Below are 24,170 nucleotides of genomic sequence, written 5' to 3' on the forward strand. Positions count from 1 at the left end.
CTGGTGAGGCCCACACACTGGCAGCATCATGACCAAGAAGCGATGGGGGTTGAGTTGGTGTGAGCTGTGGGGGGGACCACCCCCATCAAGGCTGTGGCCAGGAGAAAAGTCTGATATGGCCTCAAAAGCCACAGGGTTGAGGGGAGGGGGCAGCCCCTTGTACCTTCATCACCTCTTTGCCTTTCTGGGCCACCCCTCAAAGAATCCAGTTTCCAGTCTGCCCAGATGGTCCTGCCCCAGAGCCTGGCTAGTCAGCTGGGTCAAGGGTCCTGCCTGTGACCCGGGCCCTTGGGAACTGTCCCAGGTCTGGGGTCACAGGGGAGGCTCTAAGCTTGGTTGAATGAGACCTTTAAGAACGTGCTGGAAGACCTGTCCCTCCTCTGTCTTGTTAATTACATGGAAGGTTTCTGTGTACCTAGGGAGGGACTGGGAGGAGGGCAGGGAGGTGATCCCCCTGCTTGGGATGAGGGGGTTGGCATAAGGGACACTGGCAGGGCCAGGCTATGTAACAGTTTGAGGTTCTGACCTGCTTCCTCTTGCAAGCCCGCTTGAAGGGCCTGTTTGGGGCTGCAAGGAGGGGCAGCTGGTGAGACATGTCAGGCTCATAGCCTGTGGGATGGATGAGTGGGACCGAGGGGTGTGGTGGGGACAGTAGGTGGGAGGAGAAAGAAGTCCTCAGGATTGGGGGCAGCAGAGAAGAGTCAACGGGGGTACACAGAGTCTATGCTGGTGCCCAGTCCTCGGCCATCCCCGCCAGCAGCCGACCCCCATCACGAGACCCCAGAGCCTCCGCAGTCACAGCAAGTTTATTGTCGGCAATAAGCACCTCGATGCTCTCCCGGGGGGCACAGCCCAGGAGCGGGTGGGGTGGCGGCTGGGAGCAAAGCGGGTGCTGAGGTCCAGGCCTGGTCTCCTGGGCTCTGCGCTCCCTCCTGCCTCTCTGGATCTGAGAAGTGTCAGTCCATCTGGGAGTGGGCCACCGTAAAGGGTGGCTTCTGGCTGGCTCTGCCCTGGGCAGGAGAGGAGGGCCCCAGCGCAGCCTGGGGCATGTGGTAGAGATGGCGGCGGGGAGCAGCCCGGCCTTACCGAAGAGCGAGAGCAACTGAAGCTCCCTGGAGACATCAGGCGGGCAATTACTGGCCACAGCCTTGTCAGCCCTGGACTCTGGAGCCCCCAGAACCCTGGCTCCCCCAGCCCAGGAGGGACCTGGGCCCTGCACCCCAGTAAGAGGGAGTGAGGCAAAACACTGAGAGTGCGCGGGGGTCTCCCAGCACTTGGCGGGGCACAGCGCAGCCTGTGGGGCACCTCACGTCTGCAGCTCCAGGATGCGGCTCGGCTCCGAGGGCGGTGAGCCGGCTGGGCTGGACCTGTGGGCCTCCTGGAGGTCCCTGAGCACCTGGAACAGCTCGGCCAGTGGGTCCCCAGGGGCTGGAGGCAGATGCGGGGTCAGAGTAGAGAGGGCCCCCCCAGGGAGGGAGGCCCCACCCACAATGCCCGAAAGGGGGCTGGGGTGGGTAGCACCTACCTTCCCCAGGGCCCGTTGGCCCGCGGCCTGCCTCTGGGCCCGTGCTCAGCTGTCGGTGTTTCTCCCTGTGGAGAGAGAGGACAGGGTGTGAGGCTCCCATGTCCCCACGGGACCCAGGGTGACCCCAGCTGGGACTCCTGAGCTGGAGGGGGTCCTGGGGGCAGGGGCCTAACTTTTCCAATCTACAGGCAGAGATATGGGCCCAAGTCTCAGCTGGCCCCCACTCACCGCCCTCGTCCCTGCTTCCAGCCCCCTCCCTTGGTCCCCCCTCACCCCTCACCCCCCACCACCCCGGCAAAGGCAGTTTGGAAACCAAGGTTGAACCGTGTCACTCCTGTTTTGCAGGGCCCTTGGGAAGAGGGCCAAGCGGAGCCTGAACATCCCCTAGTGTTAACTGGCTACGGAATGAGTTTCTCTCTTTTGGGAACAGGAGACAGTGATTTTTTTTTTTCTGGCCACATTGCACAGCATGTGGGATCCTAGTTCCCAGACCTAGGGTCAAACCTGCACCCCCTGCATTGGAAGCACGGGGTCTTAACCACTAGCCCACCAGGGAAGTCCTGAGAGTGCTCTTTCAAGTGTGGCTCCTGACGCGTTCACCAACGGCACCCCGGGCCCCTCAAGTACAATCCTCTGTGCGCTTACACAGAGGGAAGGCGAGCAGCCTTCGTGCAGACCTTGTGCCCCTTATTGAGAAATTCTATGGGCTCAGCCCTTTGACTGTCTCCTGGATCTATTCTGGGAGAGACGTGTCCCTCTGCTGAGGTCTAACAAGCTCCCCCACTCAGGTGCCTCAGGTGACCCCGGGGAGTCCAGTCTGGTCCCTTACTCCTCTGCTCATTTGCTTCTTCAACATTTACTAGAAGAAGAGAAATCTGTGCTGTTTAAGCAAACAAATGTATGATAATCTGCCTCAGCAGCTGTAGGAAACCAGTGCAGCAGGGGGCGTGGACAGGTGATGGGGCCAGAGGCTGGAGTTCCTGGTGCGACAGAAGCTCTGGGCAGCAGGCTGGAATGGGCCAGGGCTGGTCAGAGGCTCTGGAGGTGGGGAGGCCCTCAAGGCAGGCTGTGCTGGTTAAGAGCCTAGGCACTGGTCTCACCTGAGCCCCAGGTAGGTTGGGTTCAAATCTTTGCGCTCTCTGTTGCTTCCTGGCTTAAATGGGGGATGATAAGAATCCACCTGTTTCAGTAGCTGCAAAAAGTGGTTTTTAAAAAGCACCCCATGTTTTCTAAGCTGGAGCCAGGGGCTTCCCTGGTGGCTCAGGGGTAAGTAATCCTCCTGCCAAAGCAGAAGACACGGGTTCGATCCCTGGTCACACATGCCTCGGAACAACTAAGTCCGTGTGCCGCAACTCTTGAGCCTCTGCTCTAGAGCCTGGGAGCCAAAACTACTGAAGCCTAGATGCCCTGGGGTCTGTGCTCCGCAACAAGAGAAGCCTCCGCAATGAGAAGCCCTCGTGATGCAGTTAGAGCACAGCCCCCACTCACTGCAACTAGAGAATAGCCTGCAAGGCAATGAAGACCCAGCACAGCGAAAGATATTTTAAAAAATAAAGTACAGAAATAAAACTAAAATAAGCCAGAGCCAGGGCTGAGAACCACTGAATTAAGTGAGTTTGCGGAGGGCAGTCCCAGTGCTCCAAGGGCCCCGCGGAAGTACTGGGCAGATGAGGGGGCAGGGTCAATCGGGGCGGGAATCAACCACAGCCTGACCCTGGGCTTCCACAGCCCTTGGCACCTTCATCCAAAATAGAGCCAGCCTCGTGCTGCAGAGATCCAGGCACCCTGCCCTCCCCAGCTGTGGGTGCCCTGGCCAGGAAGGTGTCGGGGCTGGATTAGGAAGGAAGAGAACAGCCACCATGGAGGAGCCCTGAGCCCGATCCTGGCTCTGGCCACCCCCAGCCCCCCAACACATCCCCGGGGGCTGCCCAGGCTCTGCCGCATGGGCCTCACTGCCGCCGAATGGGCCTCCTCACCTCAGTGCAGCCTCCACACCCAGGAGGTGCCGGTAGATGAGCTGAGCCTCCAGGTCGTGGTCGAGAGGGTCATTCCACTCCTGCAGGGTCACCCAGGACCGCGTCTTGTTGCAGCCCAGATCTGGAGGCAGAGAGGGGACAGAGTGGTGGGCAGGCACTGTGAGCTTTCACATCTGACTTCCTGGAATGCAGATGGGGAAACTGAGGCCCAGAGAGGGCAAGGGGTGGACTCAGGGGCCCCCTGGTGCAGGGCTGGGCTGGGGGCACAGCCTGGGAGGTCTGGCCCAGGGCTTGTCGGTGGCGCCCACACTTCAGGGGGCAGCCCCTCATCTCCCTCCTGTTCAGCTCCTGAGCAGTAACTGACATAACCGCAGGATGTGGAAGTTATGCAGGATACAACCTAGGGTGCTGGACCACTTTCTGGAAGATTCCTGCCTAGAAGGAAGCTGGGAGCAGCCAGGAACCATAAGGTTATGGTGAGAGGAGCCAGGAGGGTTGTGCCTTGGAATGAGCTGGCTCTGCCACGTGCTGGCTTCACGACCTTGGCACAGACATCCGCCCTCGCCAAGACTCGGTCTCCCCCTCTACAGTACGCGGCTATCAGGCCCTGCCTCGTAGCGCCCTGGGGAGCCCTGCTGCGCCAATGACAAGGGTTCTCGCCACAACGTTATAGCCAGAGGCTGCAGGCCAGGCCCATCACCCAGGGACATGCTCGTAACAAGCTGCCCTTGCTCCCTGTCAGAGCCAGGGCTGAGCATGAGCGAGTGGGCCATCTTCCCAGGGCCTGGACCACGCCAAGCTATGGGGCTCAAGGCTTGGCCTGGCCTGCAGGCAGGGGGTTGCTCAAAGTGCTGAGTGTCCTCTGTGACTGGGGAGCAAGAATTTTGTAAAGCAGATACAGATAATGCAGGAAGATCTGGAACCTTCAAGAACTTTGCTGTCCAAGAAGATAGCCACTAGCCGCGTGAGACCATTCATATAAAAATGAATTGAAATTAAAATAAATTCAAAACTCAGCTCCTTGGCTATACTCACCCCATCACAAGTGCTCAACAACTACATGTCCACAGCTGGCACACACACAGTGTTGGGCCATACAGATACACACCATTTCCATCATCACTGAAAGTTCTAGAAGCTTCTCTCTGCCATCCCTCCAGGGCCCAAGGCCCAGGGTACCCCCAACTCACAGCTCCAGTATCGGGCTGCCAGTGTGGCAATATGCAAATTCAGGAGCTCTCTTCAGCCCTCTTTAGCAAGGAATCCCTAAGGCGTGTTCCTCAGAACCCTGGTTCTGCAAGAAGCTCTTTCATTGGGCTGAAAAAGGCTTCACTGGGAAAGGAGTTTGGAAAGAGCTGAACAAGATGGCAGCAGATATGGGATTCTAACTCTGGCCTCCTCCAGGGTCTCTCAGGCACCCACAGGCTTTGTACACACCAAGTGGCAGTTCCCAAACCACCGGATCACGGGACCCTTTCTGCCCAGAGCACTTGCATGGCCTGGCTGGCCTCAGGAGTGCCCACAGGTGCCCAGGTGGCTCCCAGCTGGCCAGCGAGGTGGGGCTCCAGAGCCCCATGTCCTAGGCAGGGGCCTGAGGCCTATGGGGGACGGACTCAGCACTGTGGCTTTCTGGCCTGCATCCCACCTGTCTTGTCCCTCTGGAGGCAGCAGCTCCATTTGTCCCCACGGAAGACGCCAGGGTGGTAGGAGCCCAGCAGGCCGGTGTTGTTGATGCAGACCTTCCGCAGAGCAGACAGCCACTGGTTCAGCTCGTTCACACACTGCAGGGGATGAGGGGGAGGGGCCATGATGAGAGGTCACCGCCTCCAGGAAGCCCTCCATCCTTGAAGCTGCCCTGCCTCTCAGGACTACATAGTCTTGAGAGTTGGCTCAGCAGCTTTGGGGCAATCAGAAAAAGCTGCCCTTTCTCCAGACGCAGGCAGCCCACACCCAGCACATGGCCTGGTGAGGGAGCGAAGGCTGCATGTCAGCCCCACTGGCCCCCTCGGCCAAGCCCCTGGGCAGTCCCAAACCCGCCAGTCATGTGTGCTGGCTTTGCTGTCACCATTTCTCCCCTGTGGCTCTAGACTCTGACCCATCAGGGAGTCCTTGGGGGTTGGGCCCCATCAGACGGGTCTGTGACCTCCCACCCCTGCATCCAAGACAGTCACTCTGGGGAACAAAGCACGTCCCCTCCCACTTCTCCATCCCCCTTGTTCAATGTCCCTGCTCAAATGCTGCCGTCAGAGGCCCTCCCTGAGCTCCCCTCCCTGCCACACCCCACTCTGTCCCCTCTCTCTCAGTCTCCACTGCCAATGTCAACAAAGCGCTGACGTTAAAATAAAGTCAAATATTTTCACTGACATTTAAAATATTTATTTATGGATTTATCTCCTTCCCTGTGATGGAAGCCCATGAAGGCAAGGACTCTGTTCTGTCTGCCGCAGTACCCCCATCACTTAGATTAGTGCCTGGAACCTAGAAAGGACTCAATGAATATTTTTTAGATGAATCAATGGGTGAGTGAATGGGTTAATACATGAAGAGGAGAAGGAGATCTGAGAGAATGACCCACAGCCACACACTTGCATAAACGATTGTTATGTGTGGAAACATATGTACACACACATGCAGAAACACACAGACACCAACTTAAGTTCCAACAAATACATACAATTTTAAGATTCAAGACACAGGGACACACTCATCTACGCACTGGACCACCCTGAGACCTAGGACCTATGTGTGGGTGCCAAGACAGGGCCACACAGACATGGGCATGGCCTCCCAGGCACCCAGACCCCGAGAGACACACCCACGGCACTCACATCAGCTTTCACACCCATGCTGTGCCTGATACAGCGACAGGCAGTCGGAAGCTCATTCAACCTTCACTCCAGCCCACCCAGGGTGGGGAGAGTTTCCCACAGGACCCCCACTGGCCGTGGGCCCCCCTCCGCATGGCCCACACCTTGCACTGCAGGTAGGCAGTCTGGAGCCTGCCCGAGTCATCCGTGTAGATAGCCTGCATGACGTGGGAGCTGCCGAAGCTCTTCTCCTCCACCTTCTCTGCTGCCCGGATGTTGGCGAGCTTGATGAGGGTGCTTTTCTAGGGGGATGGGGATAGGGGAAGGGAGGCTCAGGCCGAGGTCACTCCCCTTCCTATTTCTGGGCCTCAGTCTCCCCTTCTGCAGCACCAGGGGTTGGCACCAGGGATCCAGAGGACTCACCCTCCCAGGAGCCTGCTCTGAGAGTGACCTCAGCCAGGACAGAATACAAGCTCACTCAACCTGGCCTCTTGGGGGCCTGAGCATGCCTCAGTGCCCCACCTCGCTCACACCCCGACCAAGAAGCCAGGGCCAGACACTGCAGCTGCTGCCCACCCCAGGATCCCCTAGAAAGAGGACCTTCTTCCTTTTGGGTCTTAAGTCACCCTGTGGCTGCCACCAGGAGCTGGCCCCTGCCTGGCTTTCTTCTCCAACCCCGGTGGTCCCTGAGATGGGCCAAGAGGAAGGGACAGGTGCCTCCAGGGTGTTCCAACCCCTCAGAGCCCCTCTTACCCTCTGCCGCCCTTACCCACCTTGGAGCTGGGGGTCTTGGCAAAGCTGAGGGCCTCCATGGTGAGGGAGAAGTGGAGCTTCTTAAAGGAGGAGGATGTGAGGGGGCCTTTGCCCTTGGTCCTATGGATGAAGAGCGGCCCCTCCTTCACCGGGGGTGCCTGCAAGCTCAGGGCCCGCTGCAGGTCCAGCTCTGTGGGCCAGAGAGGGAAGGCAACACGTGAGCCCTTGGCGGGGGAAGGCGGGTGGGGTGGGAGGGCGGGGCCGGGGGCGGAGCAAACTTCAACATCAGGCTGTGGGTTGAGCAGCGAGAGGCACTGAGGTGGGCGGGGCAGGGGAGGGGCAGGGGCGGGGCCGCGCCCTGAAGGGCTCACCGTCTTTCTCCTGGATGTCCACCAGTTTGGTGATGAAGTCCTTCAGCTGGGCCACGCCCTGGCGCACCGTGGGCTGCAGCGGTTCCATCCAAGTCTCCTTAGCCCTGGAAGCTGGCGTGTCCATGTTGCCCACGTTCTGGACCGCCTAGGGGTTCGACAGCAGGAAAGGCCAGACTCTGCTAGAGTCAGACGCCAGGCAACGGCTGCTCCCACCACCCCCCACCTGCACCCTGTCTGTGCTACTCCCACAGTAGAAATGGAGGCAGGGGCGACCCAAGCTCTGCTCAAGGGCCCACTCTATCCCACTGGGGACCCGGGCAGGGCGGGTCACAGTTTGCCGTCTTTGCTGCTACTGCTGCTGCTAAGTCGCTTCAGCCGTGTCCGACTCTGCAACCCCATAGACAGCAGCCCACCAGGCTCCTCTGTCCCTGGGATTCTCCAGGCAAGAACTCTGGACTGGGTTGCCCTTTCTTTCTCCAATGCACGAAAGGAAAAGGGAAAATAAAGTCGCTTAGTCATGTCCGACTCTTAGCGACCCCACGGACTGCAGCCTACCAGGCTCCTCCGTCCATGGGATTTTCCAGGCAAGAGTCTTTAGGGAACTTATAGTTGGGACTGAAAGTGAAAGTGAAGTTGCTCAGTCGTGTCCGACTCTTTGCGACCCCATGGACTGTAGCCCACCAGACTCCTGTTTCCATGGGATTTTCCAGGCAAGAGTACTGGAGTGGGTTGCCATTTCCTTCTCCAGGCGATCTTCCCAACCCAGGGACAGAATCCGGGTCTCCCACATTGTAGGCAAGACGCTTTACCATCTGAGCCACCAGGGAAGTCCATAGTTAGGGACTACTTGGGCCCAGTCTATTGACCTGTGGATTTCACAGCAGACTCTGCTCCACCGGGTACCCTGGCCCCAGCCTGGTGCCAGGGAGATAAGGGCAGCCTGGGAGTCAGTAGATCTGGGAGTTAGAAGGTCCCTGTTCTCTCAACATGTGGTGCGACCAGGCCTTGGGCACCCTCCAGCTCATGGACTTGTTCCCTTAATCATGAGACTAGGCGACCATGAGAAAGCTTTGAAAACTATGAAGTGCCGTGCCGCAGGAGGGTACCAGCGGCCTGCCACAAGGCGTTCCTAGAGCCGATGTGAAACACAATGGGGAACATAGCAAGGGCCCCAAGTCAAGCACCCAGCTGGGCATCTACCGCCAGGATCCGCAGCCCCGGACCTTGGCCAGCAGGAGCAGGGTGCGGCTGGTGCGGGCGTCTGCGTGCCGCTCTCGCAGGTGGAAGAGCTTGGGCGCCAGGATGGCAGGAGAGACGAAGCGCAAGCACAGGAAGCTGGTGACGGCGATGAAGGGCACGTTCTGGAAGGGTGTGAGAGAGTGGGGGGCTGGACTCCGTGAGGCCTGGGCTCTTTTGACAGCTCCCTTCCCTTTGGGACTCTCTCCCTCGCTCCCGTGACCTTCCCGAGCTAGGCCCCAGCCTGGGCTTCTAACCATCAATCAGGCCCCTTCCTACCAGGCCCGGAGACACCCACCGCTTCTTTTCCCGCCACTTTCTCCCCTCCGTCTAGCCCCACCGACAGAGGGCGCACCTCGTCCTGGGCGCTGGGGAAGCGCTCGCGCACGCGCCGGAAGAGCTGGCGGAAGGTGGCCCGGACCACGGCGGGGCACGCGCGAACCGAGCGGCTGAGTGCGCTCAGCAGCGCCCCCAGGTGGGCGCGCAGCGTCTGCGCGCTCTGCTCCAGCACCTCGGCCTCGGTCTGCGGGCGGTGCAGTCCAGAGCACCTGAGTGGGCCCCGGGGGCGGACCCGCCGAAAGATCAAGGTCAGCGCCTGCACCCACGACTCCGACAGGGGCGCCCGGAGACACAGGTGTAGAAAGACATCAGCCAAGACAGGGACACAGTCAACGCACAAGTAGGCAGAGCGGACGAAAGGCCGACTCAGGCAGAAAGAAACACACGCACACTTTCACAAAGGGCCTGACCCGTCCCCCTGTCCGCCCCCCACCCCGCCCTCAGGGGTCACCCCTGGCCTCACCCTACATCCTTGACCTCCACCTTGCTGGGATCCAGCTCCACGTACTTCTTCTCCTCAAATACCCTGTCAATGATGGGGCCCAGGACTCCGTGCAGATACCGCATCCCTGCCACCTGGGGGCCACCGCGAGCAGCGTTGGTCCCGCCTCCCACCTTCGGCTACCCGCCCTCTCTCCCCGCAGCTGGCCTCCCAGCCACCATCTGCCTGCTGTAGCCACCCAGGGTAGAACCTGGCGCACACAGGGAAAAGCTGCTCAACAAACTGCAACTACATGAATGAATGAATGAGTGAACGGAATTCTCAGCCTTAAAGGGCCCCGGACAGGAGGCAGATGAGTCAAGTTTAAGGCGCAGCTCTGTCTCTCCGCCTCTAGGAATCTCAGTCTCCTCTATAAAACAAAGACAATACACCATGCAACCTCACCTTCAGAAAAGACTCCATGGATTTGGAGGCCAGAGAATTGCTCCGGAACAGGGTGTTCGCCTCACCTGCAAGCAGAAGTTCCCGTGGGCAGGGAGTTGAGAGAGTGACAAGGCTTTGGGGAAGAGGATGGAGGAGCTTAGGACTAGGGGCTCCTTGCTAACCACTCAGTAAAGAGCCTCCTGCCCACCTGTCAACTCAGCACCCCATCTCTGCCTTTTGCTTTTTCCTTTACTTCCGAATCTGACCCATCTCCCTCCTTAACTGGACCCACTGGCCTCCTGCAGGAGGACTCTGGGATTTCTCACCTCCGAGCATCCCTGGAGTCCTAGGCTCCTGGCCCTCCACCCCAACCCGGTGCCCTAACAGGCCACTCCCTCCCAGGCCTCACAGGTGCGGCTCAGCTCCAGCTGAAAGAGCAGGTCCAGGAAGTCTTTGGCCAGTCCTTGCCCCAGGAAGAGCTTGAGCAGGGTGGTGGCCACTTCCTGGCGGCACTCCGTGCTGGTCGTCTCCTCAATGAGTGAGATCAGCTGCCCTGGGCCCTGCAGGGGGCGGCGAGGAGAGGTGGGGCTGCAGGACGCACAGGGGAACCCCAACCCTTCCCTCTCAGGACCGCAAAGGACCACGGAGAAGGCGGCCCACTGTCCCAAGGGACGGAGGGGCCCTGGGCACTGGCTGGTTCTGACGGCTCAGATCTTTGCTCTTCAGAGCGTGTTTAGCAGGACAGGGAAGACACACCCACGGTCCCTGAGTCTCCCGCCTTCCCCCGGGGGCTTCTCACCTGGTTGCCCAGCTTCACCTCTCGGCACAGCAGCTGCACCAGGGGCTGGTAGCAGCCGGATGGCAGCACCGTCTCGTCCCGCAGCTGCACCTCCAGCTGCAAGGAGCCCAGGTGGCCCCTGGAACGGGCAGCCCGTGACCTCTCCACCAGGGACCCAGGCCGCCCGGGCCCAGCCCCTTCCCCACTGCCTCCGTCTTCCCTGCCATCCCTCTGAGCCAGCCGGCCCTCCACCAAGGTCTCCTCGCACCGTCTCCTCCACCTCCCATTCTCTGCCCCGGCTGTTCTGTTTGGAAAGCCCTTGCTGCCTCCATCCTCAAGGGAGCTCCATCCGTCTTCAAGGCCTGGCTCCCTACCACCTTGAGACTCCTGAGGACCCCAGGCTTCACCCATGTGGGTCTGCTAGGCTCCCCGGCCTTGAGTTTGTCAACTCCCAGAGAACAGCTCCCACGTGTATATTTTACACAGGAAGCAAATCCCCAAGCTTCATGACAACCTGCCAGGGGAAACTGAGGCTCAGACTAGGTAAGCAACTTGCCACATTAGACCTAACTTCCAAGCTCCCCTGTTCTGACCCCTCCTGGGGAAGCTGCTGACCAAGGCTTGATAGACCCTAAGGCCCCCCACCCCCACTACCTGCAGGACAGCCCGGCTAAGTGACAAGTGACAAGACTGCCGTGGCTGGTTCTATGGAAATGTCTTGGAGTTGGACACAGCAGTCCACCCAACCCCTGTCCTGATGAGGGTGTGTGTATGGGGACGGGGCTCTGGGACCTCCTGTGGACTCACAGAGCTGAACCATTCGAGGTGGGGACACTGCTATTCCTCCACTTCCGGGCTGAGTAGAGGGCAAGGGGGCCAGGGGGCTTCCTTATACGGTTGCCAGATTCACCACAATAAAAATACAAGGCACTCAGTCACACTGAGTATCTTAAATATAAGTTTGTCTCATACACTTTATGGAAATACACTAAAAAATCAGTTCAAGGTTTATCCCAAATTCCGCTTCACCAAACATCCTGTATTTTATCTGGCAACCCCATTCCTGGAAAACTGGGGGGAGAGTGAGAGCTATGGTTCAAGGACACTGACTCAGAGCTCTGGAGACTTGAACTCTGGTCTAGGGTCTGCAGAGACACCCTTAAAGGGAAAGTATCTGAAGGCTTGTTCTAGAATCTGCCAAAAGACGGAAAGCAGGAGGCTCGTACTGCCTTGGAGCTCTGAGGTCAGGGCTGAGCCCAGGACTGTCAGAAGGGAAAGAGGAGAAGATGCTAGCCTGGTGGACAAGGGCACAGGAAAACAGGGGCCGATCACTCACCCCCGGCCGGCACACCTGCCTGCCTGCTGGAGCCGAGGCTCAGCCTCCCAGGGCCCAGACCCGCCACCCCTGCGGCCAAGCCCCAAGCACTCACTCTTCCCGCCGGCTCTTGGACTGGTCAGGCTGCAGCCGGAACCAGCCCTCCTCCCGCTGTGCTGCCCACAGTCTCTGCACGTTGACCACCACCTGGGAGCGGGACAGGCCGTGGTTGTTGGCGGGGGAGAGGTGGGGACGACCCAAGGCTGGGATCCTTGTTTCTCCTCCTCGCCAACCACTGTTCTTTGGAGAGGGGGTACCTGCTGAGGGTCCCTGAGCACCCGGGGGATCCCAGGCCTCCTGAGTGCCCGGCTGTGGGATGGGACAGCCGGAACGGAGGCCGGCAGGGGTGGCCTGAAGGGGCAGGGCACTTACTTTGCCCAGGAAGTCATTGCGGCTGACAAGGTCCCAGTCCCAGGCCTCCACACACAGTGCATCCGCCGCCCCTTCCTCCAGCTCGAACTCAAATGTCTCGTTCCAACGTGGGTAGCATGACTTTTTCACAATCTGCCCCAAAAGAAATCCCTGATCACTGGAGGCGGGCTGACTCCACCAGTCTCCCCGGGGCCACCCGAGCGCGGGGCCACCCCACACACCTCCCTAGGGTTCCCTGCAGGGGCTCTGAGGCAACAACCCCTCCTTGTCCGCACAGAGGCCCCGAGATAGCAGAGGTAACGATTCCGTGTCCAAATCCCTACTCACTTCTCAAGTGGGGAAATCGAGGCCCAGAAGGGGTAAGACACTAGTCCAAGGCCACACAGCAAAATGGTAGCAGGCTGCCCTGAGAACCCAGGTCTCGACGCCCTCCCCACCAGGGGCAAGTCCACCCCGCCCCTGCCGGTTGTTTCCCGGAGTTGAGAAAAAAGCAGTGTGTGCAGGGGTTGGACTTGGCAGATTAACCCCTAGGTGGGCAGACTGTTGCAGCACACCTGGGCCAGGGGTGAAAAGGCAGCAGAGACCGCAGAAGCTGGCACCAGAAAGATGGACCCACCGTGCACCCTGGGAGAGGCCACCCTGCTTCCCCGAGCCTCCTCTGAGAGACCGCAGACCTCAGCTGACCTCCCCGGTGATGGTGATAAAGGATGAGGCCGTGAGGGCCTGGGCAGGTCCCCAAGCCCTCGGCCCGCTCCCAGCCCCCCAGCGTCCTCACCGAGGTCTCCTGCGTGCGGCCGTTGTATCGCACTCGGACAAAGGGGTCAGAGGCACCATTCCGGTCCTTGGGGGCGAGGTCCCTGCAAGGGACCAGAGCACCCACTTGTCACCCAGCCTCACCCAGGAGGACACCCCCTGCCCCACTGTGGGGTGACCCTACACCAGGCTGGAAAGGCCTGGGCGCAAGCTGGGAGGCTGCGGACAGTGTCTCTCCGTTTTCTAGACCCTGACTCCCACTGCATTCACCCCATGGACCCTCCCACGTGTTCCCCACACCAGGCTAAGGGTCCTCCAAGGCCCCTTCTGTCTCCAGCCAGCTGCTGCGCCTCCTTGGGTGGCAGGGACGCAAGGCAAGTGCGGCCTGGAATAGCCCGGCCCAAGGGCACATCTCACTGCCCTCCGTTCCCAAGGCAAGGCTCACCTCTCTGAGCCTCGGTTTCCTCATCAAGAAAGTGGAGAAGACAATCCCTTGAATGGAGGTAACGGGCTCCTAGAAGGCCTACCCCCTCCTACTTGGGGGGGGGCCCTTGGGGAGCAACCCCCACCACCATCCTGCTCTCTCCCTGCAGCTGGTCCTTCACCAGGACCAAATCTGGCCACGGCGCCCCCGGCTTAGCACCCTCTTTGGAAGAATCACGAACCCCCTCCGCCTTCCCTTCCCCGGAAATATAATTTTCTGCTCTTTTCTGTCTTTTCCAGTTTATGCCTCTTGTGACTGCTTCTCTTTCCTCCTCAGAACTGCCTATTAAAATTCCAGAGCGTGGCCTTGAGAATCTGCCCAGAAACAGGAGGAGAAAATGTTCTTCCTGCCTCTGCAACAAAGGCAGCTCCTTAAGGCGCCAAGAGCCGAGGACAGCAGGGGACAAGTCCCCTCACACACCAAAGGGTGGTCTGACTGACCGCTGTCCCCCCTTCGTCCCCAACCCCGTCACTTCCTAAGAGGCGGCCAAGTCGTGTGCATGTGTGTGAGCGTGCATGTGAGTGTGTGAGCACTCAGGTTACACACAGCCTGGCCTGGGCGAGGCTGAGGACGGAGGAAGTGAGTGGGCAGAGGGGTGGACAGTCCGTGAGGATGACAGGGTGTGAGGGGACTGACTGTAAGTCTGCCCAAGTCCAGCCATTTTCCCTGGGGCTGGCTGTGCATGTCCCAGCCCCGGGACGCAAAATAAAGCCCAGCAGAGCCACAGGCCTCATGTTCAGGAGGCAGGCTTTCCTGCAGAGCGGCCAGCCACCCTGCGGGGACTCAACAGGTGCCAGCCAGCTGGTGGGTCCCTCCACAGGCCGCCCCCACTCCCACCCTGGAGGCAGGCAAGGACCCGGTGGAGGTGGGTTGGAGCCAGAAAGGAAGGTACTTCTCACAGAGTGTGTGTGACTCACACTCAGGCCCCAACGGGAGTGGAGCCTGCAGCTAAAAATACCCTGGTGGGGGCGGGGGGTTCCCTGGCACAGGTGACAGCCCCAGCTTCCCATCCAAGTCACTCTCCCTCCGGGGAGAACCCCACCCCTTCCTCTGGAGATTTACAGCAACTCCTTTCACCGCCCCCACTACCCTACCCTACCCTACCGAGGGCTCCCCACCAACCCCACAAGTCAGGCCAAGTTGACAATGAAGTTAAACCCAGGGGAAGCCCAGTCCTGGCACTGGGGCTGGACAATCGGGGAGCAGGGTCCCCTCCCCCTTCACCCCCACAGCTCGAGGATGCCTGGAAGTCCAGCATCAGACCAGCATCCTTGCCCCTAAGAGAGACAGCCTCCCACGGGGTCACCGGGGCAGCATCTTCACGTCCCCAGGCTCCCCCCAGAGCCCGCCATCCAGGGAGGAAGCCTGGTGGCATCACGGAGAGGAGGCCTAGCACCCATGGCGGGCTTCTCTAGTTCCAGGGGGCCCCCTGCCCAGCTCCCCATGGCTCACCTGGCCTCCAGCACAGAGCAGCGCAGCCTGCAGGCGCGGGTCCCCGGAACCACCTCCAGCCGCAGGTGGATCTCACCCTGTACCTCCTCATCAGGGTCGACCTCGGTCAGGTGGGCCCACCCGCTGAAACCTAAGGGGCCGAGGCTCAGCCAGGGGCCCACAGCGGCCCCACCCAAACGCCCCGGGCCCCTGCCTGATCGCCTCGAGGACCTCTCAAGCTCCCGGGAGGCCAGGGCTGCTGCCCCCAGTGGCAAGCAGGGACACCGAGGGTCAGGAGCTGAACAGCGGTGGGGTCAAAGTCCAAGTCCAGCGTGGTCCCAAGCTGCATCTGGTGGCCCTGGCCTTGCCCCATCCTGGGACAGGCCTCTCTGCCTCAGTTTCCCCATCTTAAGAGACAGGGAGAGTGGGCTGCCGGGAGGAGGATGCGACAGATGGGGGTGCAACAAGGGGATGGCATCATGGGGGCCACTGGCCCCTGAGCGGCCAGCTGGGGCCACAAGCAGGAGAGGCCTCAGGCCTGGCAGGGGCCAAGAGGCCCCGTGAGTCAGCAGCAGCCATCCCCGCAACCAGGCCCGCCCCAGCCTCAGGGATGGGAGCAGGTGTGTGCCGGGGAGGCCCCTCGGGAGTCACGGGGGCTCAGGCCAGCAGAGCCTGAAGCACCTCTGAGCTCCTGGTCTGAACCTCCACCGGCAGATGGTGACTCAGCCCGGAGGAGGCGGCACCGGGTCACACGGCCAGGCTGGGGCAGGGCTGACCCCTCCAAACATGTCAGTGTGCCCCAATCCTCCAGGGGCTCTCTAGCCACACCCTGCCCCAGACCAATCCCCTCGACTGAGGACACTGGGGACCAGGCTGAGGAGACCTGGTGGGGTACACAGCCAGCCAGACTGGGAGGAGAGAACCCCACCCCTCGACAACGGAACATAAAGAGGCCCCTTCCTCTGTGTGCAGAGGTCTCAGATCTCACTAGGAGCCCCTCATCGCCCCGGGGGTGTGTGGTCCCAACTAGGGGGGCAGAATGGTCCCAGCTACAGGGCAGAGGCCAGGGAACAGGCGACAGAGAGGGCCACGGGCCCTTCGGGAGAGGGCCGTGATGGCTTTCCTGAGCACAGGGGACTGAAGGATCCCAGAGGAAGGTCTCAGATCAGGGGATGGGCCGGGGACTGGGCAGACCAGTGTAGGGGAAGGCAGGGGACGAGAAGCTGGCGTGGCCTCCCTCCTGGGGTCTTACCCTTAGGGTGAGCGGCCAGCGTGTCCCTTGTAAGGCAGACCTTCCCGATGACATCATCCCGGCTGGAGGGTGGAGAGGGAGCCCGAGCTGGGCAGGGCTGGTGCAGAACCGGAGACCCCCAATACACCCCACCCCTTTCAGGGCCCCTCTTGGGAGCAGGGAGGGTGACACTGCGGTCACTTACAGGAGCCTGCACGGAGCAAGGCCCGTGACCCTCTGGCAGGCCCTCTCGGGGGCATGTGTCTGCACGTGGACTTACGCGTGTGCCTACCTACACGCCCAGCTCTTCTCTCCAGGTGCCTGTTTCCAAGCTCACACCCCCATGCACACACAGCCCAGCACACACATGCACGCGTAGTGGGGTGTGAGCATAGCGAATCCACACACACGGACACAGATGCTGCACACATCCAAGCCCTGCACCCTGCAGGTCCCCTGGGCTCCCCCTCCTTCCAGGCTGTAAAGAGGAGGCAAAGTGACCTGCAGTCCCAGAGAGGGATGGGGGGCGGGGTCCAGGCCCCGGATGGGGAGCGGGGTTGTGCCCACCTGAGAGCATCCTCATCCATGACGTAGAAGGCCACCGAGTGGAAGGTGGGCGGCAGATGCACCTCGTACTCCTCGCCCCAGAAGGGGCAGAGGGTCTTCCACACAGTGGCAGTCCTGCAGGAGACGACCCTCAGCACCCCCCGCAGACCCCTGGCTGGGACGAGGCGGTGGGCGCTGCGGGGCTGGAGCCCACCCGTCCCTACATCCCCCTCCGTTTCCCGGACTGCTCTGCTGAGTAATGATTCTCCCTGTCCCTCCATCGTCCGCCGCCCATCATCCCCTCCTGACCGTGCTCTCTGCCCTGGCTGGGGCACTGGCTGCATCTATCAGGCCATTTTCCATTTGGGGAAACTGAGGCCAGAGTTGGCAGTCTCTGGCCTCAGGTCACACAGCAGGACAACGGCAGAGCCAGGACTGGAAGCCTAGCTTCCCAGCCTCCCCTGGCTCCTGATGCTGAAGAGACTCGCTCGCTGAGGGTGGAGGCAGGGGGATGGCCAACCTGACTCTGGGGACAGACGGTCCTCCTGGGGGGGAATCTGAGAGCCAAGGTCTGGAGCCTGCCCCACAGAGCCAGCTCTGGTTCATCCCAGGGCAGAACCCTCGACTCACAGGGCTGCAGACACTTTCCTGGTGGTCCAGCGGCTAAGACTCTGCGCTCCCACTGCGGGGGGGTGTGGTGAGCTCCATCCCTGGTCGCAGAACTAAGACCCCACATGCTGTGCGGTGTGACCAAAATAAACCCCACAAAACTCCTAGGGCTCAGCAGAGTAAGCTGAAACCCTCCAAGGACCTTGATGAAGGCTCAGGGGATCACCTTCACCCCAACCACTTCTTGGACAGGTCACTTGAACTCTGGGGCCTTGATTTCCCTGTCTGTCCTTGAGACAACCCGAGCAGTCAGGCATCTCCCCACCCTGCTCCCGCCATCCCCCAGTGTCCATGCTCTGGAGAGAGCCTGGAAAAAGGCACGCCGTTTGCAGGTGGGAAGCACTGTGGGGCTGACGTAACCACCTTGGCTATTGATTAGCAGTGGGCACCCCAGTGGGCAGAAGGGTGGAGCAGCTCTGGCCATGAACTTTGGAGGCAAAGGCCTTCATGGGAGAGGATACCAGACAGCAAAGACCCTGCCCAGCATCATGGGGCCCATGGGGAAAGGGATACAGCACAGGGGAAGTGGCCATTCTGGGCAAGTTAGCTTTTTTTTTTTTTAATGGGATGTGATGCTGTTGTATGGAACTCATGGTAAGTATTGGAGCTCATGGTAAGTATTAAACAGGCTGCAAAAGGTTTAGCATAGGGCCTGGCAGAGTCCATCCTTCCTGAGTGACAGCTGTGGTTACCAGCCATTATCCTCTGGCCCTTTGGCCGGTTGTAAAGTTGTCAGGAGGAACAGAGTGGGTGGGAGGCCCTTGGCTGAGAGCCCAGTGCACGGTAGATAATCCTTCTATGGGCGTTAAGGCCAGTAATTAGCAAGGCTAGTCGGTCTTTTCTCACCTCCCAGCAGGCTGTCAGGACCTAATGGGCACCAAGAAATCAGAAGCTCCAAGCCCTGGCCATCTCCATGCAAATTTCACACGCCCTTAGATGTGGGAGTTGGGGGGCGGGGCAGGAGGACTGGACGGGGCTGGCGGGGCGGGGGCGGTACCTGATGATGGGCTCGTTGTCCACCTTCACAATGCAGTAGGGGTCGCTGCTGCCGGTGCTACAAGAGACGGGAGGGACTGATGGGGGCGGGCGGGCCATGGGCACCCCTCCTCCCACCCCAGGAGAAAGGGCAGTCCAGGCTGAGGCACCAGGTCCTAGGCTGGGACCCAAAGACTCCTCAGGCTGAAAAGTGTGCCTCCACTCCTGGTCTGGGACGAGGCTGGTGAGGCAAAGGCGGGAACCTGCACCAGGGCTCCCCGGCCACTGCTTCTCCAGTTCAGGACAGGTCTCTTCTTCCTGCCGGCTCCCACAGCCCCCAAACCCTGCCTCGTCCAGGGGAGGACAGAAACAACAGTCACAAAAGCCCCTCCGCCACGTCAGTCTCTCCTCTGAGCCTTGGTCCCTGCTGTTGCTTCTGCCTGGACTGCCTTCCCACTCCTCCCAAGACCCCTTCCCAGCCCCCCTCCTCTGAGAGCCCACACCAGTCCCAGAGGCTGGGAGTAAGGTCTCCCCTCCCATCCCAGCACTGCTAGTGAGGTACTGTCACCAACTGCCTCCTCTGCCTGAATATAACCCGAGAGTAGGGACCACTTCTGTGTGGACAGGGCTTGGCACAAGACTGCGTCCCCGTGAGTGTTGAGCGGAATGAATGAATGAATGGACAGCCATTAGCCTCAAGCTCCCAGCCATCTGGGAAAGAATAAATACGGAAGGCAAGCCAAGATGGCTTGGTTCCTCCCGTCTCTGTTGGTGGGGGATCCCTGGGGTTGAGGGCAGCCCTGGCCAGGCCCAGGGTCTCTCCTGAGCAAGAAGCAGGAGTGAACTTTCTCCAGAAGTGCCCTTCAGGTCTGCAACTCATAAAATGGAAGATGTTGAATTTGCATGTTGGAGGTTGGGGAATTCCAAGCCCAGCTTCCCTACTCAAAAGGGGATCCTCCTGCAGAGGAAGCTACTGGAGACAAAGGTTCTCCTGATACCGATGGGAAATGTCTCCCAAGACTCAGTCCCTCCTCCCCGTAGACTGGGATCTGTAACACCAGCTCACAGGGTGGCTGACCTGATGTGAAGGCCAGCCCACAGACTGTGTTTAGTAACTGTTAGCACCGCCCGGGACTCTCTGATCTTTCTTCCCTTTGTAACCCTCTCCCATTGTTCAACAGCCCTGCCCCCTGGTTGGGAAACTAAGATTCCACTTGCCTTGCAGCAACTAAGCCCCAGCAAGGCAACTACTGAGCCCTCCAGCCACAACGGAAGTCCATGCACTGCAGCTAGAGAAGATCCCATGTGCTGCAATCAAGACGATGCAGCCAAATCAATAAGTAAATACTTTTGTAAAAAAAAAAAGAGTAGGCTTTTACGGACCTGAGCCCAATGGTGGTCCCTGGCCAGCTGTTGGGACTTGTGCTCTCTGCCCTCATGAGGCCCTTGGGCTGGGCCCCTTCCCACTTCTTCCCCAAACCACTCACTGCTGCTGCTGGCCCAGCCTGGCTCCTTGCGGGGCCTCTATATTTAGGGCCTTGGCAGTTTCCAGGCTGTAGAAGGGGGAGGATCAGGGCAAATCCTGAAATAGCCCCGGGACCGTCCCCAGGGCCGCTGGGCAAGGGAGCCAGCGGGTCACCGGTCACCATGAGACTCAGCTCCTCTCTGGCTGGCCCAGGCACCGGAGGATGGGGAGGAAGCAGGACAGAACCAAGCGGGCTCTGGAATCTGTTCGGGGAGCACCGCGGGGCCCTGAGCCCTTAAGAGGACTGAAAACCCACGAGTGGAAGTGGCAGAGAGGCGGGTGGCCACTGTGTGATGACCACCCCTCCTCCGAACTGTCTCAGTCAAGATGGATCACCAAGAATGAAGGCGAGCTCCCTGTCCTCAGAGGCATCCAAGTGCTAGCTGGAAGGGATGTTGTTCGTGAGTCAGGCTTGGGGCTCATGAGGCCCAGGGGTGCAGGCTCACCACCATCACTCCTGCCTCCAGCACTCAGGGAGGGCCTCCTGAGATTTCTGAACCCCTGCCATGCCCAAATGCTTTGCATGGCATTTGCAAGGCTGGGTCCTCACTGAGCCCCACAGCAAGCTTGCAGCCTGGGTCCAGACAGGATGCTTGGTCTATCAGCAGAAGAGTGGATCTGACTCCTGACATCTCTCCCTACTGGCTGTGTGGCCCTGGCAAAAGACTTCCACATCCTAAGCCTCAGTTTCCCCATCTACAAACGTTTGTTGTAGCATTTGTTGGAGCAGTGTTCGGTCGCTCATTTGTGTCCGATTCTTTGTGACCCCATGAATGGCAGCACGCCAGGCTTCCCTGTCCTTCACCACCTCCCAGAGTTTGCTCAAATTCATGTCTATTGAGTCAATGATGCCGTCCGAACATCTCATCTTCTGTCACCCCCTTCTCCTCTTGCCCTCAATCTTTCCCAGCATCAGGGCCTTTTCCAGTGATCAGCTGTATAAGGCAGATATGAGATGACTCATTGGAAAAGACCCTGATGCTGGGAAAGGTTGAGGGCAAGAGGAGAAGCAGACAGCAGAGGAAGAGATGGTTGGATGCCATCAGTGACTCAATGGACGTGAATCTGAGCAAACTCTGGGAGACAGTGAAGGACAGGGAAGCCTGGCGTGCTGCAGTCCATGGGGTTGCAAAGAGCTGGACACGACTTGGCGAATGAACAAAGAGGACTGCATGGGAAAGGTCCTCAACACATCTGAATCTCCTCTACCGTGGAGCAGGTGTCCCTGAGGGCGCCGAGAATGCCGAGACGAATGAGTCATGGTTCCTGTGCTCAGAATCATGTGGCAGGGGCAGCCCACAAAGGAGCAGCTGGTACCAAGGGCTTCATCCTAACTCCAGCTGACCCAAAGTGCTACAGGGCAAGGAACCCTGCCCAAGGGCACCAGGGAAAGCTCTGGAGGGAAGCAGAAGTTTGGAAAGGGTCCTGAAGGATGAAGAGGAGTTTTCCAGCGGCCCATGAAGGGAAGTGCTTGAAGGCGGAAGACTCACACATGTGCGAGAGCAGGGCAGTGGAGGCCAACAGCCCAGATGTGAGGGCCCGAGGTGGCGCGGGTTCACAGCTGGATCTAAGAAATGCTTGATGAGTCAGAGCTGCATATACCAGCCACTATGGCGAAGACAGACCAAAGGAGGGGAGGGGAGGGGAGTACACAGGAGGCAAGAAAAGAGATTCTGGAGGCAGAACCCACAGAACTTGGTGACCCCTCCCCTGGGGATGGAGGCACCCACCCGAGGAGTCTCTCACCTGCGGAGAGGCAGGGCTGGGGAACCGGGCATCAGGGTGGGCAGAGTGCAGTTTCACTGCCCTCGGCTGCTAAGAGCCTGGAGCCAGGCACTAGGGCCAGCGCTGTGGGGATGGGGAGGGAGGCGACAGACGGAGGGGCTGCACCTCCCAGCCGCCACCAGCCGGAGGAGGCCAAGCTGACCTAGATACCGATGCCAGCAGGGGGGCGGAGGGCGGTGGGTGCTTGGAGGCTGGGCCTGGAGACCGAGACCCTTCTCAGAGCTCATCTGCCTCCCCACCCGAGAGACCACATTCCCAGCTCCAGCTCCGCTCCGCTCCCCTCCCCTCCCCTCCCCTCCCCTCACACAGCGAAACCCACCTTGACACAGCCCGCCCAGCACCCTCCCTCACCCATCGCCATGGCAACTGCTGAGCCTGGCCTCCTCAGGCCCAGGGGGCCTTGAACTGGAACTGCTGGTGGCGCTGAGCGCGCTGGGAAACTCCCGGGGACCACTGTGCTCGCGAGGGAGGTGCCTGAGACCCCTCCTCCTGCGCCCCACTCCCGAGTCCGCCCCCCCTCGGCATCCCGGCACCTGCTGAGGAGCCCAGGGGTGGGGAAGCTGCCGGCCAGCAGACTTTGGACCCTAGGCTGCCTCCGGGCTCCCCGCCCCCGCCCCCGCCCCTCCTCCAGGCAGCCAGGCCCTCAGGCTTCATACTTTCCATCACCCTCCACCGAGAGGGATTTCCACCTCCAGTTTACGGTGGGGAAACTGAGACTTGGTGGACAATGAGCCGCCCAAGGCTCATAGGAGGAAGGCGGCAATGGGATCAGACAGCTCAGCTCTGGCACCTACCGAGAAGGGTGGAGGTGGGGAGAAGGGGGAGGGGGTGTGCTTTGGAAACCTCAAATCTGGCCAGGGGCCAGGGAAGGTCCTAGATGTCTATGCTTGTGAGGAGCCCTAGGATTAAGACTTTGCTCTTCCACCTGGGGCCAGCATCTCCCTGTTCTCGGAGCCTCCGTTTTCCCATCCGTAAAATGGACCAGTGACAGCGGCCTTGCTGGGTGGTTTTAAGGGTTAAAGGCTGCTCCTCAGGCAAAGCTGAGGACACAAGAACAGCGACTCCCCGGCCACCCCATCCTGCACAGATCCTGCCTCTAGACCAACAGGGCTACTCTTCCTTCCCTTTTCAAAGGCACAGCAGGAAGCCCCAGGGCATTTCAGGTGCAGGGTGCATACTGCCAGGAACTAAGTGTTCCAGAACTCCTGAAGAAGACCCTTCGTTTTTAGGGGGGCCCTCCACCCCCTCCAGCCACACCCCCCGCAGTGCACAGAGACAACTCCTTTTCTATGTCTCTCCCACGCGAGCTCCAGTTCTATCGAAGCCCCTTCCGCTTGTGGGCCTCCGTCTTCCTTCACTGAAGGCCCCTTATAGACTCCCCCGCCCCCTCCCCAGTCCCGGGCCCTTCCCTGTCATCCCCTGTCCGGTGTTCCAAGCAAATCTCACTGTCCCTATTTCCCTGCCTGTCTCCCACCGCAGCCGCACTCGCCACACCCTCGCCACCACTGCTCTACTTGTGGGCGGGCCGTGTAGACCCCAGGAAGGTGAGGCGGGCATAACGGGCAGCACCCCTCCTGGACAGTTCGGGTTCCCATCCCCAGGCTTGCTCACATGTCCTTGGCGGGCAGGTTCTTCCCCTCCACGATGCGGATGGACAGCGAGCTGCGCTTAGCCATCGCGGGTCCGCGACGCGGGGTCCTCAGCCAGGGGAGCCGGACGCCAGGTTCCAGTGCAGCGGCAGGCAGGCGGGCGGGGGAGCGAGCGCTGGACTGGGCGCAGGAGGGGGGCGGGGCCCGCGGGGTGGGGGAGGTAAACGCGGGGGCGGGGGAATCTCGTCCACTTCATTCACCCCCCCGCCCCCGCCCCACGTGCGGGGACACAGCGCCCGGACGGACCAATCGGCGGCCGGGGCTCCCCCGCGTGGGCGGGGCCGGCCCAAGCCGAGGCGTTCATTGGCCACCTGAAGCGGTGTGCGGGCGGGGCCTGCTCCGGGCGGGGGCGGCGATGGTTGGTCCCGGCTCGCTGGTGGTGGCGGGGGAAGCGGAGCGGCCAGGGGCGCCCCACTAGGCAAGTGGAGACCCGAGGCCGCAGGTGACGTACGCCAGGATCCGCGTGGGCCACGGGCGTGGTCCGAGTGTCTGTACCCAGGCGTTCAAGGGTGTGGGCCCGAGTGTGAGCTGGGAGGCGTGAGCAAGCGCGGGGATGCGCCGGTGGGATCGAGCGAGGACAGCACTGGTCCCCGGGGGCTGACTCGGGGAGGCCCCTGCAAAGGTGTAAGTTGAAAGAATAAACAACTGGATGAATTTGGCAAACAACAGGTGTGTTGGTGTTAGACTCTCGGGGACCCAGAAGGAGGTGAAGCGGGGCAACTCAA

The 24,170-nt window shown here is 60.4% G+C and overlaps 1 protein-coding gene across 2 annotated transcripts; it reads right to left on the reverse strand.

Moving 5' to 3' along the window:
• Positions 1-1,300: 1,300 nt before the first annotated feature.
• Positions 1,301-23,472, reverse strand: RASA4B (RAS p21 protein activator 4B). Of its 2 annotated transcripts, XM_068968140.1 has the most exons (21): positions 23,408-23,472; positions 18,509-18,565; positions 16,864-16,977; positions 16,318-16,379; positions 15,087-15,216; positions 13,173-13,254; positions 12,398-12,529; positions 12,081-12,172; positions 10,672-10,789; positions 10,282-10,432; positions 9,894-9,958; positions 9,471-9,583; positions 9,024-9,216; positions 8,656-8,793; positions 7,433-7,577; positions 7,082-7,251; positions 6,473-6,610; positions 5,147-5,282; positions 3,502-3,622; positions 1,526-1,590; positions 1,301-1,428 (listed from the first exon to the last, which is right to left on the reverse strand). In XM_068968140.1, the coding sequence occupies exons 1-21, from the start codon at positions 23,470-23,472 to the stop codon at positions 1,307-1,309; spliced, it is 2,409 nt and encodes an 802-aa protein (XP_068824241.1). In that variant the 3' UTR covers positions 1,301-1,306. The 2 variants fall into 2 exon arrangements, with proteins under 2 accessions (XP_068824241.1, XP_068824242.1); XM_068968141.1 differs by lacking the exon at positions 6,473-6,610.
• Positions 23,473-24,170: the final 698 nt, after the last annotated feature.

The sequence above is a fragment of the Capricornis sumatraensis genome, chromosome 3, assembly GCF_032405125.1.
Source record: "Capricornis sumatraensis isolate serow.1 chromosome 3, serow.2, whole genome shotgun sequence".
Lineage (NCBI taxonomy): Eukaryota > Metazoa > Chordata > Mammalia > Artiodactyla > Bovidae > Capricornis > Capricornis sumatraensis.

Coding starts and splice junctions, on each gene's coding strand:
- RASA4B (XM_068968140.1), bottom strand. CDS start 23,472: ATGGCTAAGCGCAGCTCGCTGTCCATCCGCATCGTGGAGGGGAAGAAC. Junction 18,566..23,407: donor AACCTGCCCGCCAAGGACAT/GTGAGCAAGCCT, acceptor CGTCTCTTGTAG/CACCGGCAGCAGCGACCCCT. Junction 7,578..8,655: donor CCCTGCTCCTGCTGGCCAAG/GTCCGGGGCTGC, acceptor TCGAACCCCTAG/GCGGTCCAGAACGTGGGCAA.